The sequence below is a fragment of the Sciurus carolinensis genome, chromosome 12 (genome assembly GCF_902686445.1).
Source record: "Sciurus carolinensis chromosome 12, mSciCar1.2, whole genome shotgun sequence".
In the NCBI taxonomy this organism is placed as follows: Eukaryota; Metazoa; Chordata; class Mammalia; order Rodentia; family Sciuridae; genus Sciurus; species Sciurus carolinensis.
The window spans coordinates 19903856-19917005 of NC_062224.1; the positions used below are offsets into that span (position 1 = coordinate 19903856).

A 13150-nucleotide genomic window follows, 5' to 3' on the forward strand; every position below is an offset into this window, starting at 1 on the left:
GAGGTTCCCCTCAATCTACAACTACTACCCGGACTGAACTGCCTTCCTCTGCAACGTTCCCAGGGGCCCGGACCTACCTCCTGGTCCTGGGAGCCTCACCCTTCGCAGACGAGTCTCCTTAGGCTGCCTCTCCTCAAAGAATCTGCCCGCAGTCCTGGAAACTTCGCTCCGCCTTAAGTGTGTCTTCCACCAAGAAGCCACCTAGGTCCTAGGACCCTGCTCTGCACCTAATCACCTGGCTATGCGGCCCCTCCTCTGAGCAGCCACCTGGAGCCCCATACAGTCACTCCGAGTCCCAGTGACCCACCACACACCTCTTCCTCTGGACAGCTGCCCAGTGTTCCGACGTGGTCACTAGGAGTCCAAGCAACTCACTTCGCGACTCCTCCTCCCACCAACCGCCCATAGCCCTAGGCAGTCACTCCGAGTCCAAGTGACCCGCCCCGTTCCTCCTCCTTCTCTGGGTAGCCCCTCAGGTGTTCAGGAGCGGTCGCTCCGAGACCAAGTGACCCACCGCCCTCCTCCTCCGGGCAGACCACTGGTGTTCAGGAGTGGTCGCTTTGAGTCCAAACAACTCACCACTCGCCTCCTCCTCTGAGCAGTCACCCGGATTTCTGGTGCAGTCACTCCGAGACCAAGCTACCCGCTGCGCTCCTCCTCCTCCTGGCAGGCCCCGGTGTTCAGGAGCTGATTGCTCTGAGTCCAAACAGCTCGCCACGCAGCTCCTCCTCAGGCAGCCGCCTGGAGCCCCAGTGGTTGCTCCGAGTCCAAGCGCTGTGCTGAGCAGCCACCTCCACGATGCTCCCAGTTGTCCATGTTCACTGCTCCAGCAGGGGGAGGGGCATCTCTCTGGGCAGCTCTACTTCACAAAGTTCCCTGCGTTCCGGGACTACCGTCCCATCTGGGACGCCTCCCCAACGGGAGAGACTCACCCAGCGGCTTTGAGTTGGTTCCAAGTCTCTCAATATCTCCTCTTTTGAATCCTGAGTTCTGGAGCAACATGAAGTGCACCACCCTCTAGTCCGCCATCTTGAAACCCCCGGTATTTAGTTTTAGTTGAATTTTTTCTTTTGCCTGATGAGAAATAACTCATTCATGTATTATAGATATTTTGTTTATTCAATGTTTTTCTAATCAAGTGGTAATGTCTAGAAATCAAAGATATACACATATAAGATGAATAAAATAACTGAAATTATGCTGTGAATGGTTATTCATGATCATACATATATATTTTTCTTCTTTTCTTTGAGACATGATATCACTGTGTTGATCTCAATCTGTGAGTTCAAGTGATCCTCCTGCCTCAGTTTCCCAAGTGCTGGTATAATAGGAGTTGACCCTCAGCTTAGGATCATACATATAAAATGTGAATAACAAGAGTGTGGTCTGAAAAACTGCTCATTGACTCCAAAAGTTACTCTAGTGATGGTGAAGATAATGATGTCAAAGTTACATGTGAATAATTTGAATGTATACATTTATATTCAAATTTCATATATAAATTATATATAAATAAAAATATATAATATAAAAATAAAAATATATTTATACGTTATATATAAATATATATATATATATATTTTTTTTTGCAGTTCTGGAGATTGAACCCAGGGCCTTGTACACTCTAGGCAAGCACTCTACTATTGAGCTACAGCTACAGCCCAGCCCAGTGTAATTTTTTAATGGAATATGAAAGTGGAAAAAATTGCTTTTCTTAAATTAAAGGACATTTCAATTATATGTGATTAAAGTATGTATGTAACTAAGTTAAAATGAAATAATATAGACAGGTAGACAACTTGAGTATTTCAGATACATCTTGCAATGTTTATGTATATAAACATATATAAACATATACATATATATGTGTGTGTGTATATGTGTGTGTGTGTGTGTATACACTGCACCCAACCTGCATGGATTTTTTTTTTTAACTTTTCAATCCATCTGTTTTTTTCCCCCAGATGTTGATAGACCTTTGTTTTATTCATTCATTTGTATGTTGTGCTGAGACTTGATCCCAGGGCCTCACACGTGCTGGGCGAGCACTCTACACTGAGCTATGACTCCAGTCCCTTGCTTGACTTTTTAAAGGGCTACTTTTATTCTGAACAACATGAGAAGACACTGAAGGGTCTTCTGATTGTGCCCACTAGGTCACTGTAGTTCTTAGTTTCCTGTTCCCAAAATATTGGCTACCTTCCTAGCCTAATGCACTGCATTTTCACAAGATGTATTTTAGGCTACTTCATTTTCTCAGCTCCCTTTTTACTTCCTCTTCTATTTCAACATTCCCATGTTTACTTCCTTTTCTTTGTCTCCTATCCACTGGTATCTTCCATTTTATAGAGTCATCACTTTCCTCTTCCTTATTATCATTTTCTGTAAGTGCTCAACTGAATTTTTTATGTTCATTAGCCTAATTTTATCATCCAACAATTTATACCTGTGTAATAATACCACACTGTACCCTGTAATATGAAATAGCAACTAAAAATATAAAATACTTTAAAATAAATAAATAAATGGCTTTTGTTTGGATGGAAATGACTCATTTTCAATTCTTTCCCTTCCCATCTTGCCTTGTCTCCTTGTCGATCCCCAACCCAGGAAGCAGGATTTATGGTCCTCCCTTTTGAGACTGAGATTCAGCTGTTGAGAAAGAACTGGTCATTGCTAGGGAATGGACAGACAGGATTGAAACTGCCCAATCAGGTCTCAAATGAATCTTTTGTATAGTTAGATATTATCCTGAAGCCTCTGTGATAGTTGGCTTTCTGTTACTGTAACAAACATCTGAGAAAACTCATACAGAGAAAATATTTATTTTGGCTCGCAGTTTTGAAGCTTTCAGCTCCTGGTTGGTTGGCCCTGTTACTTTTGGGGCCTGTGGCAGCACATCATGGAGGAAACACCTCAAGAGCAAAACTACTTACCTCATGGTCAAGAGCAAAAGAAAGGAAGACGCCAGGGTCTCAAAAATGTCCATCAGAGGCATGGCTCCAATGATCTAACCTTTCCCTTTAGGCTTCACCTCTTAAAATTTCTACCAACTCCAGGAGCACCATTTTGGGGACCAAACCTTTAACACGTGGACTTTTGGGGGATCTTCCAGATCCAAACTACATCAGCCTATAAATTGCTTTAGATAGATCCTCAGGATAGTCGTAGATTTTCAAGAAACTCTTGAATACATTGTTCACAAAGAAGATGTAATACTAATAGCACCATTTTAAATACCTATTACGTATATGCTGTTTGGTCATGTTTAGGCACCTTCTGCTTAGTAGGAAGCAGATGATTTGATGATTTACAACTCAGTTCTACCTTTAAGAAATAAGGCTATCCCATTTTGACTTACTCAAATGTAGGGTTTCTGCCACACCCAGTGTGGGTGAGGGAGAGGGTTTCTGTTGGAGGAATGTGCCGACTGTAGATTAATCATTAAGAAACTTATTTAATAAAATAAACACAGGAGACAATTATCTTTTTAAATCAAAGGGGGGGTGTGATGGATTCAGCCATGCTAAGATCTGGCTTCTAATAATATGGAGGAGCCCACCTTCCCTTTATTTATAGTCATACAGGTAAAGGGAAACAAGGAGGAGCTGCTTCTGTGAGGAACAGGATGGGGTGGAGTTAAGGAAGCCATTTGCTTTAGAGGGTCATCCCACTAGGATTAGCATTTTCTCAGGTGGTGAGCCACTCTGCAGAGAAGTCACCTACCCCAGGCTATCTGAAACAGCCTCTCATGACTGCCAGTTCCTGGAAGTCAGACTTTCATGTCCCATGGCTCAGCCAAGCCTGATTCTGCTAATCATGGATGACTTCCCACACTCAAACCATCGTTTTCTTTTGTACAAGCAAAAGACCAACTTAAAATACATGCAATGAAAACTACTGGTTGTTTTTCCTGCTAGGAATTGAACCCAGCTAAGCATGTGCTCTATCACTAAACAATACTCTCTGCCCTAAAGTATTGATATGTGCAATTTCTTAGATTCACTGTTTCATGGGTTTCCAAAACCAGAACTGACACTAGCAGGTTGGTACTCAAATGGCATCTGTTTGGACTGATTTGGCTTCCATTCTGAGCAATAAGTACCTATACTCAAGAGACATTAAATATTTGATCTGCCTATGGCACTCAAAATTCCTTCCCTACTGCATTTATCTAGAAATCAGAACTGATTATGGGATGGTTTGAGACTATTTTCAGGACAAGTAGTTATCAGCATGAAACCCTCCCAGCTGATGTCCCCTCAGCAGAAGTGAGGATCATGGCCACTTGCTGCTTCTTGAATTTCTTCATCAGGTCACTTCTCATGACTGGCCAAATTTCAGGCAAAAAATTATGAAATAATTTCTCTAAACATTTAGGGGCACTCATGTATACATTAAGTACCTTAAGATTGCCCTGCTGCAGGGCAGCTTGAACTTTCACACTAAGAAAAATTACCATAAATCTTTTTTCTCAAGGAGTTTCAAAACTGAATTACGTATTGTAAAATATTCTCATTTTAGAATTCTGCAACCCCACTAAAATTTAGCATGGAATTTTCACTTAAGAAATTCTACAAGTTTTGGAAAAACTGATGTAGTATTAGCTGATGTCCCAAGGGCAGCACAATCACAAACATTGACTACATAAAGGAAGAAGAGTCTGCAGAGCTGAGGAGGTGCAGCTCCCCTGGTGAGCGTATGTTGCTTGCATGAAATCAGAGCTCTGAGGCCAGGCTCTCTGTGCAGTTCTGCATGGAAGCTGCCAGCATCAAAGGCCATTGAAGCCATTTTCCCCCCCATAGAGAATCAGAGCAGAGAGGCATGCCTGGAGAATAGCCCAGGATGCTGGGGCAAGGTCCTTTCATAAAATGTGGTAGCAAACCTTCCTTCATTTGAAACTATTATGAATCTGGTATTTTCTTAATTGGTTTCTCAGAGACAAAGTTCAAATATAGAGGTATCTGGTTCAAAACCACACATTTTGCCAAGGGGGTAGCTCAGTGGTAGAGAGCTTGTCTAGCATGCACGAAGCCCTGGGTTTGATCTCTAGCGCCACCACCACCAAAAAAATCAAACCAACAAACAAAAAAGAATGCTTATGTTGGCAAGAATTAAGGTAAAAACTTTGGTTGTGGAAGGCAAGCAAGTGAAAGGAAAAGAGGGGAAAAGAATGGAAGAGCATAAACTGCAAAGAGGAAACAAAGAGGTTAGAGGAAAGATCAGAAGGTTGGAATGATGGAGAAACATTGAGAGGAAGGAATAGCAACTAACAACATTATTTTTAAAAAAGATGAATACAAAGGAATTGTAGGTTAGGAAGAAAACAAGAATAAAAAGCAATTGCTGCAGGGTGAGTTCAATAAAGCAATGCAACAGATGGGAGGGAAATGGAGCAAAGCTTGTAGAAGGGATTTCCCAGAGATGAAGTTCCTCCTACTTATTGTTTAAGCAAAGAGGTGGACAGAAGTCAGAGGCCAGATAAGAAATGGAAAATACTCAGAGGCGATGGCCAAAGCAGGGGCTGAACAGAACAGCCCCAAATGGGAGCCTCTCACAGACTCCTCTGGCCTATACTGGGCCTGTGTGTGAAAGCAGCCAACCAGGTGGGAAATACAGAACCTGGTACTGAGCACATTCAGAGTCTTTCACTGATACTCTTCCTCCAGAAACGTGGGTATTGGTTTCAGTTGAAAGGAGTCCATTGGAACCTTTCTACACTAAAATGAGATTTTTAAAATAGTAGTCTCAAAGTAAAGTAGTATAGCGGTTATTGAAAACAGTATGGGGTTTCCTCAAAAAAGTGAACATAAAACTACCGTATGATTAAGCAATCCCACTACTGAGCCTATATTTAAAGGAAATGAAATTGTTGTATCAAAGAAATACCTCTACGCCCATGTTTATTGCAGCACTCTTCACAATAGCCAAGATATGGAATCAACCAGGGTATCCTTCGACAAATTAAGAAAATGTAGTATATATACACAGTGAAATACTATTTGGCCTTAAAAAAAATAATGAAATCCTATCATTTGTGGCAACCTGGATGGAACTGAAGGGCGTCAAGGTTAAGTGAAATAAGTCAGGCACAGAAAGATAAATAACACATGTGCTCACTTATTTTGTGGAAGCTGAAACAGTTGGTTTTATAGAAGTGGATCTTAGCAGCCTGGTTACAAGAGGCCAGGGGGAGGGGGAGGGAGAGGGAGAGAAAAAGAGGGGCTAAATAAGAGGACACCAAAACACAGCCAGGTAGGAGGAAATAGTCCTTGTGTTCTACAGCACAGCGGGGTGCGGATAGATTACAACAATTTATTACATATTTTGAATTAACTAGGAAGGAGTCCAAAGTCTCCCAACTCACTGAAATGATAAATGTTTGAGGAGATGGAAATACTAATTTTGCTGATCAGGTCATTACACGTTGTATACCTGTATCACATTATCATTCTGTACCCTGTAAATGTGTAAAAATATTAGGTGAAAGTTAAAGATAAAAATAAAAAGTCATCTCTGATCATGTAAGTGTAGTAGAGGTAGTTTAGAGTTAATTCCTCTATCGATTTGATTATGTGATTTAAAAATTTATGTTTTAGGAAATTTAGGACTAAGTAAGTTTAAGGTAAGTATTTAAAATTGTGTGGCGTTCTGTCTAGAGTTTACACCCCATTGAACTTGTATCTGAAAGAAAAATGGGTTATATTTAGAATTCAGGTTGGCATAAGACTGAAGTGCAAGTTGAAGCGAGAAAGTTTTAAATCAAAGTGAGATAGGTGTGTCAGAAGTGCTTGTGTGAGTGTAATTGGGAACTTTACAGGAAGTAGAAGCTGATGATTATCTTCGAAGACCTTGGATACAAATTGAACTTGGGGTTTAAGTCTTCTGAAAAACCTCATATAAATGTTTACAAGTGTTTCAAAAGGCGAGATAAAGAGCAACTGTGCAGGATTTTTTATTTTTTGACCTTTCATCTAATAAATCCTCTGAGAAACATTTCTTAAGGAGAGGTCTGTCTCACAGAGAGCTCGTAAAAAATACAGAATGGAAGGAGCAGTTATCATTTCTTTAATTTTCAACACTGACTATGGTGACATTGACCATTTTTTTGTCCATTTGTAGAGCGTTTCCTATTTCCTCATACAAAATTGTTTTATGCTATATATATTATAGACTTTTTATTAGCTGAGGTCTTTCAAAAAGAGAATTTAGGGGAGTTCCGCCACATCCAGGGTGAGTGAGGGTTAGGGTTTCTGTCAGAGGACGGTGCAGGCTGTTGATTAATCACTAAGAAACTTATTTAATTAAAATAACACAGGAGCCAATTATCTTTTTAAATGGAAGGCAGTGTGACGGATTGAGCCATGCCAAGATCTGGCCTCTCACCAGATGGAGAAGCCCACCTTCCCTTTATTTATAGGGGATGGGAAGGAGTTTCTTCTGTGAGGAACAGGATGGGGTGGTTAGGGAAGCCAATTGCTTTAGCGGGTCAACCCAATAGAATTAACATTTCCTCAGGTGTGAGCCATCTCTGTACTCACTTACCCCAGGCTATCCAACATTCTCCCGTGACTGCCAGTTCCTGGGATCAGACCTCTGTATCCCATGGCTCAGCACACAAGAGAGAAGAGATGTTTATGGTTTTTAAGCCCATGCACTCCTCTCTAAGTGCAGCGGGGAGTCCAGGAGTGGGGTTCTGTGAATCCAGAAAAGTAAAGATGAGAAAAGAAAAATTTCTCATTCCAGGGAAATTTCCCCCAAAATATCTGGCTGAAGAGCACACGGCACTTCTTCTCAAAGCTCTCCACTCAAACACGTTCACCTAGTACTTGAAATTCTCTCACATTTCTTTCCCATTTTCCATCATCCTAAACATAGACCCTCTCTCCTGAGACATACTCTCTCAGAAGCCCCCGCATCCTTTGGAAAGAGGCGTTCGTATATAACAGAACACTTGATTTAGGACTCCTTGTTTCCCTCAAAGAGCAAACAAACAGAACCAGTTAGACATCTCTGGGACTTCCTAGACTCACCTGTAGGAGTCTAACACTCTCACCCTGCAAATATTCCCTCAGGGATGCTTTCTTTTTTTCCCTAAATATAGGGAAATATAGGAATAAATATAAATATAAATATAATAAATATAAATTAATTAATATTAACTAATAAATTATTAATATATATCAATATATTTATATTTATATAAATTTATATATAAATATAAATAAATATAGGAAGATTAAAGAAATCAGAACTTTAGGATCACTCCACATAAAAATGTGCCAAATAGCTGGCTATGGTGGCAGATGCCTGTTACCCAGCTATTCAGGAGGCTGAGCGGGGAGGATCCCAAATTTGAGGCAGACTGGGAAACAGTGAGACTCTGTCTCAAAACAAAAAATGCTGGGAATGTAGCTCAGTGGTAAAGTGATTATCTAGTCTACACAAGGTCCTGGGTTCAATCCCCTATTCTGGGGAGGGAGGTGGGGAAAGAATGTTATAAATGGATCCTTCTCTGAAGAATGTCAAATCTTAAGTTGATTAATTTTTTTTTCATCGATTAATAAGGACGAAAATTTGTAGCCATACAAAACAACATTCTCAAGCTAGATGTACATATCCATGTCTTCAATCTACTCTGATGTATTGTTTTGATAGAAGAATTTTTAGAGCAGTTTTAGGTTTACAGAAAATTGAGCAGGAAATAGAGGGAATCCCCTATTCCCTCTCACTCTTCAATCCTTTCTATAATTCCCCCTATTTTAATATCTTGCATTAGTGTGGTATACTTATTACAATGGATGAACCAATGTTGAAACATTATTATTATCTAAACTCCATAGTTTTCTTTAGGGTTCACTCTTTGTCCATGTTTACGAGTTTTGACAAATGCATTATGTATCTACCATTAATTTCATATAGAATAGTGTCACCTCTCTAACAATACTCCACGGTCTATACAGTTCTCCAGAATATCATAGAGTTTTAATCACGCAGGATGCAGCCTTTTCAGACTTGTATCTTTCACTCTGCAATGTATGCTTAAAGTTTCTGTCTTTTCATAGCTTGGTAACTTTTCTTTTTATTACTGCATAATATTCCATTGGACAGGGGCATCTGAGTTTGTTTATTCATTCACCTGCTACTTCCAAGTTTTGGCAATCATGTATACAACTTCTATTAACATGTACATTTTTGTGTGAATTTAAGTTTCAATTTATTTGGATAAATGTCTAGGAATGTGATTGCTTGATCGTATGGTAAGACTAGGTTTAGTTTTGTAAGAAATTATCAAATGGTCTTCCAAAGTGGTTGTAACATTTTGAAATCTCACCAGCAATTTAATGTCTTTTCATATCCTTTTGGTCAGCATGAGGTCACTGACCAAAATTTTGGACGGGAGTTCTTGATATGTATTGACATCTACTAATCCGTGGGAGCGTTTATGCCAGAAGACATAATGGAGTAGTCAGTTGCTTGTATCTGTTTGTAGACATTGTCAGTGGCAGCTCAGATGGATGTAGATGAATTATATTGGTGATAAAAATCCCATGCAAAGTTGTCACTGGTGATATGGTTTTCTGAAATATTGACTGTTTTTGATAAAATTGATTTTGATAAAATTTTCCTGGAAAATTCAGTGTTACATTAAAAACATGTAAAATTGCTTATGTCTACATATACATAGACTTTAATTTCAGATAATTATATCCAGGTGTTTTGTCTATTTATATGTCCACAGGGAGAGTTTAAAATTATTTGTGTTGTGCAGGAGGATAGCATGCATTTCAGGATGCATAGAAGTGCTACTGCTCTTTTTAAGAGCTGTGGTCTGATCTTAACTGAACATAGCCTGATGCTAGGGCACCCATCTTTCTTTGAAAAACTGGAAGGAGGGCTTCTTTCTAGCACCATGCTAAGGTGGATGTAGCTTCTGACCAGCTGCCACTGTCTTGTGGATCATTCACAGGGACACCTTGGATGCCATCAGCATCTCTCCTTGAAGTTTGTGCTTGCTTCCTGGAGACCCTACCACAACCAGCATTCCCATAATGCTCTGTGCTGTGTGGGCAGGGCTGTGGCACCCCCCAGAGGCTGACCTTGCCTTCAAGGCAATTGGGCGTTTTCTGTCAGGTTCTTCAAAATTCTCCCAGCCTCTGTCCATTGTCCAATTCTAAAGACACTTCCATGTTTTAGGTATTTGTTTCAGCAGTGCCCTGTTCTTAGTACCAAAATTTGTATTACTTATTCCTGTAGTTTGTGTCCTCTCCAAAATGTAAGTGTTGCCAATGTGATAATATTCAGAGGGGACCTTTTAAGAGGTGATTAGGGGTTGGAGGTGTAGCACTTGCCTACCGTGTATTAGATCCTGGGTCTGATTCTCAGAACCACTAAATAAATAATTATGATTAGGTCATGAGGCGTCCTCTCTCAGGAATGGGATTAGGTGACCTTGTGAAAGGGTTTGGTGGAGGAAGTTCATCACTTTTGCCCTCTGCCTTCTGCCATACAGTGTTCCTCCCCTACAGAAGATGTGATCCAAGGTACCATCTTGGAAGCAGAAACTGGAGAGCTCAACAGTCAATAAACTTGCCCAGTGCCTTGATCTTGGATATTCCAGCTTCCATATTTGTTTGAAATAATTTCTCTTCTTTGTAAATTACTCAGTCTCAGATATACTGTTATGTCACAGCATAATGGAGTGATAACAGTTTTCTTTGATGTTATAAACAGACTACTACTAACTTAGTGCCTTAAAATAACATTTAATTCTGGGGGTCAGAAGTCCGAAGTTGGCTTCATTGAACTAAAATCAAGGTGTTGACAGGGCTTTCCTCCTGCTGGAGGCCCTAGGAGAGAATCCATTTCCTTGCCTTTTCCAGCTTCTGGAATCCTGGACTCATGTTTCTTCCATTTTTTTTTTTTTTTTCATTTTAAACAAGAATTTTATTTAAACAACAAGATGCTTGACTCGAAGGGAAAACTATCTAGGAATCTTTTTTTTTAAGAGTAATTTACCCCTACTTAAAGACAGATTGCCCTACATGTAACAGCTATGTACAAAAATGTTATAAAATTGTCCTTGGTTTTGCAATGATAAATGAAAAACATTAAAATTCTCCAATCGAACAAGGTATGCAAGGATTTTTATGTTGTTCAGGGTTTTTTTTTGTTTTGTTTTGTTTTTTGTTAAAACAGTGAGAGCAAAATAACTTACTGGAATATAAAGATCAGAGCTGAATGAGCAAGCCACTAATGGAGAAAGGGGATAATTTCACAGAACCAGTATTTCCTCCCCATCCCATCTCCATCTGATGTCAGTCAAAACATATCATTGGCCATTTAGTTAAAAAAATGCAATATGCTTGTGCACATATACCAGTTACTTTATGTACAATAAAGTACATAGGGGGAAATGAAAGAATAGAGAAAACTATACTGTAATAGTCAGGATGTGGTGGAACCAAATTGCAGTTTTCTAATTAAGAATGTGTTCTTGGTCTGTAGGAACAGAGTTCTGAAGTAAAGTAGCAGGTTCCCTTTTTAGTAGACACCTGTCTACTGCTGGAACACATCAATTGTATCTTCATCCTCCATTTCCAACTGTGCAGGTGTGTCTGTTTCATTAATTGGCTGCCAGTCGAATCGGAATCTGATCTGCCTCATCCACAAACCCTGTCGTTCACAATAGGCTTTCATTAGTTCACTAAGTGGTGTCTGCCTCTTCATCTTACACTGCACCACAGAATCGTCCTGCCCTGCCACCTTCAAGTTAATATGATCGTTGGTCTCAGTCTTGACTCCTTCCTCGGGCTTTTCGTTGGCCATGGTGAGCGCTGGAGTCTCCTCAGCTGCCGCTTCACAAAAGAGGTACCAGGTCCGCACCAAATGAGCACCCAAGCAGCTCCAGGAGCGGCAGAAGAAGGAGGTGGCAGCGGTGGACGAGGGAGAGGGCACACTGCCTTCTTCCGTCTTTAAGTCAGAAGGCTAGCATCTTCAGATCTCTCTCTGCCTCTGCCTCTTCTGCTTCTCTCTTCTAAATTTGAGGGAATTTGGATTTCATTGGGCGCATTTGAAAATCCAGGATAATCCCCCACATTCACAGTGAGATGATCAACCTTGGTTCTGTTTGCAATTCTTAATTCTTCTCTGCTGTGTATCCTAACATAGTCAAAGGTGACAGGTAGCAGCATGTAGACATCTTCGGGTAGCCTTTCTGTGGCCCCCACTTTCTATGTCCTCATATTCATTAGATGATAGGAAATTTCAAAGTTTTAAATCTAAATTCCCTGGATATTTCTGATGGAGTGACTTCTCTGAGGACCTCTTGAAATAGGATTTGAGGAGAGGGGCAACCTAAAGATAAACTGTTCCCGAGGATGGTACTAGCCTGAACTGCTCCACAATGAAAGCTATAGCTTGTCCAGTGGCAAGAGACTGAGTCGGTCTCAACTTCCTGTGCTCCTTCCCTAAGATTCCTGTGAATCCTAAGGCAACTCTCGGTCCTGCAATGAGAAGGGGGTCAGCATCCTTGGAGGAAGAACAGAATGGATTTTCCTTAATGGCAGTTGTGGGAGATATAATTTATGTACTTTACATTTTTCTAAGTTCCTAGGGTCAAGATATTTCCAATTCTGATAGACACAGTTTTCCTTCAGTTATTAATATACTCGTTACATTCAGTCATGTTACAATTAAATATTTAGCATAGGGATCACACTTATTTTATAATAAATGATACTTTGGCATGCATCTATTTGGTTCTACTGTGTGTTGATATCATGTCAGAGCCTATGTGACTGATTTTCATGTTCTTGGTTTTCGGAAAGGAGTGTCCAACTGCTTAGTCTTCTTGGTGGTGTGCATAACTTTCTTCTGAAATACATCTTGGTTTTTAATTAAGATAAAGAAGTCCTGTTGGAAGCCTTATCTACAATTCTCCTTTCTGACTTGTATTTGCAGAACCATCTCAAGAATTGTATTAGTTTCAATTCTGTAGAACAACAGAATTCAATTCGGACTGACTGAAGGCAAAAATAAAAAGATAGTGGTGGGGGATTTACTATGTGGACACAAGGAGTCTCACAGACCCCAGGGGCAGAATGCAGTTGGATTCATGGAACTGGAGCTAGAATACAAAGCTGCC

At 40.2% G+C, this 13150-nt stretch overlaps 1 protein-coding gene across 2 annotated transcripts; it reads right to left on the bottom strand.

Annotated features, from left to right (window-relative positions):
• Nucleotides 1-11562: 11562 nt before the first annotated feature.
• On the bottom strand, nt 11563-11832 carry LOC124962061 (small ubiquitin-related modifier 2-A-like). 2 transcript variants are annotated; one of them, XM_047521166.1, is made up of 2 exons: nt 11679-11832; nt 11563-11621 (listed from the first exon to the last, which is right to left on the bottom strand). In XM_047521166.1, the coding sequence occupies exons 1-2, from the start codon at nt 11830-11832 to the stop codon at nt 11563-11565; spliced, it is 213 nt and encodes a 70-aa protein (XP_047377122.1). The 2 variants fall into 2 exon arrangements, with proteins under 2 accessions (XP_047377122.1, XP_047377121.1); XM_047521165.1 differs by having other exon boundaries at nt 11563-11832.
• Nucleotides 11833-13150: the final 1318 nt, after the last annotated feature.

What these genes read in the sequence shown, in the direction of transcription:
- LOC124962061 (XM_047521165.1), bottom strand. Translation starts at nt 11,832, where the DNA reads ATGGCCAACGAAAAGCCCGAGGAAGGAGTCAAGACTGAGACCAACGAT.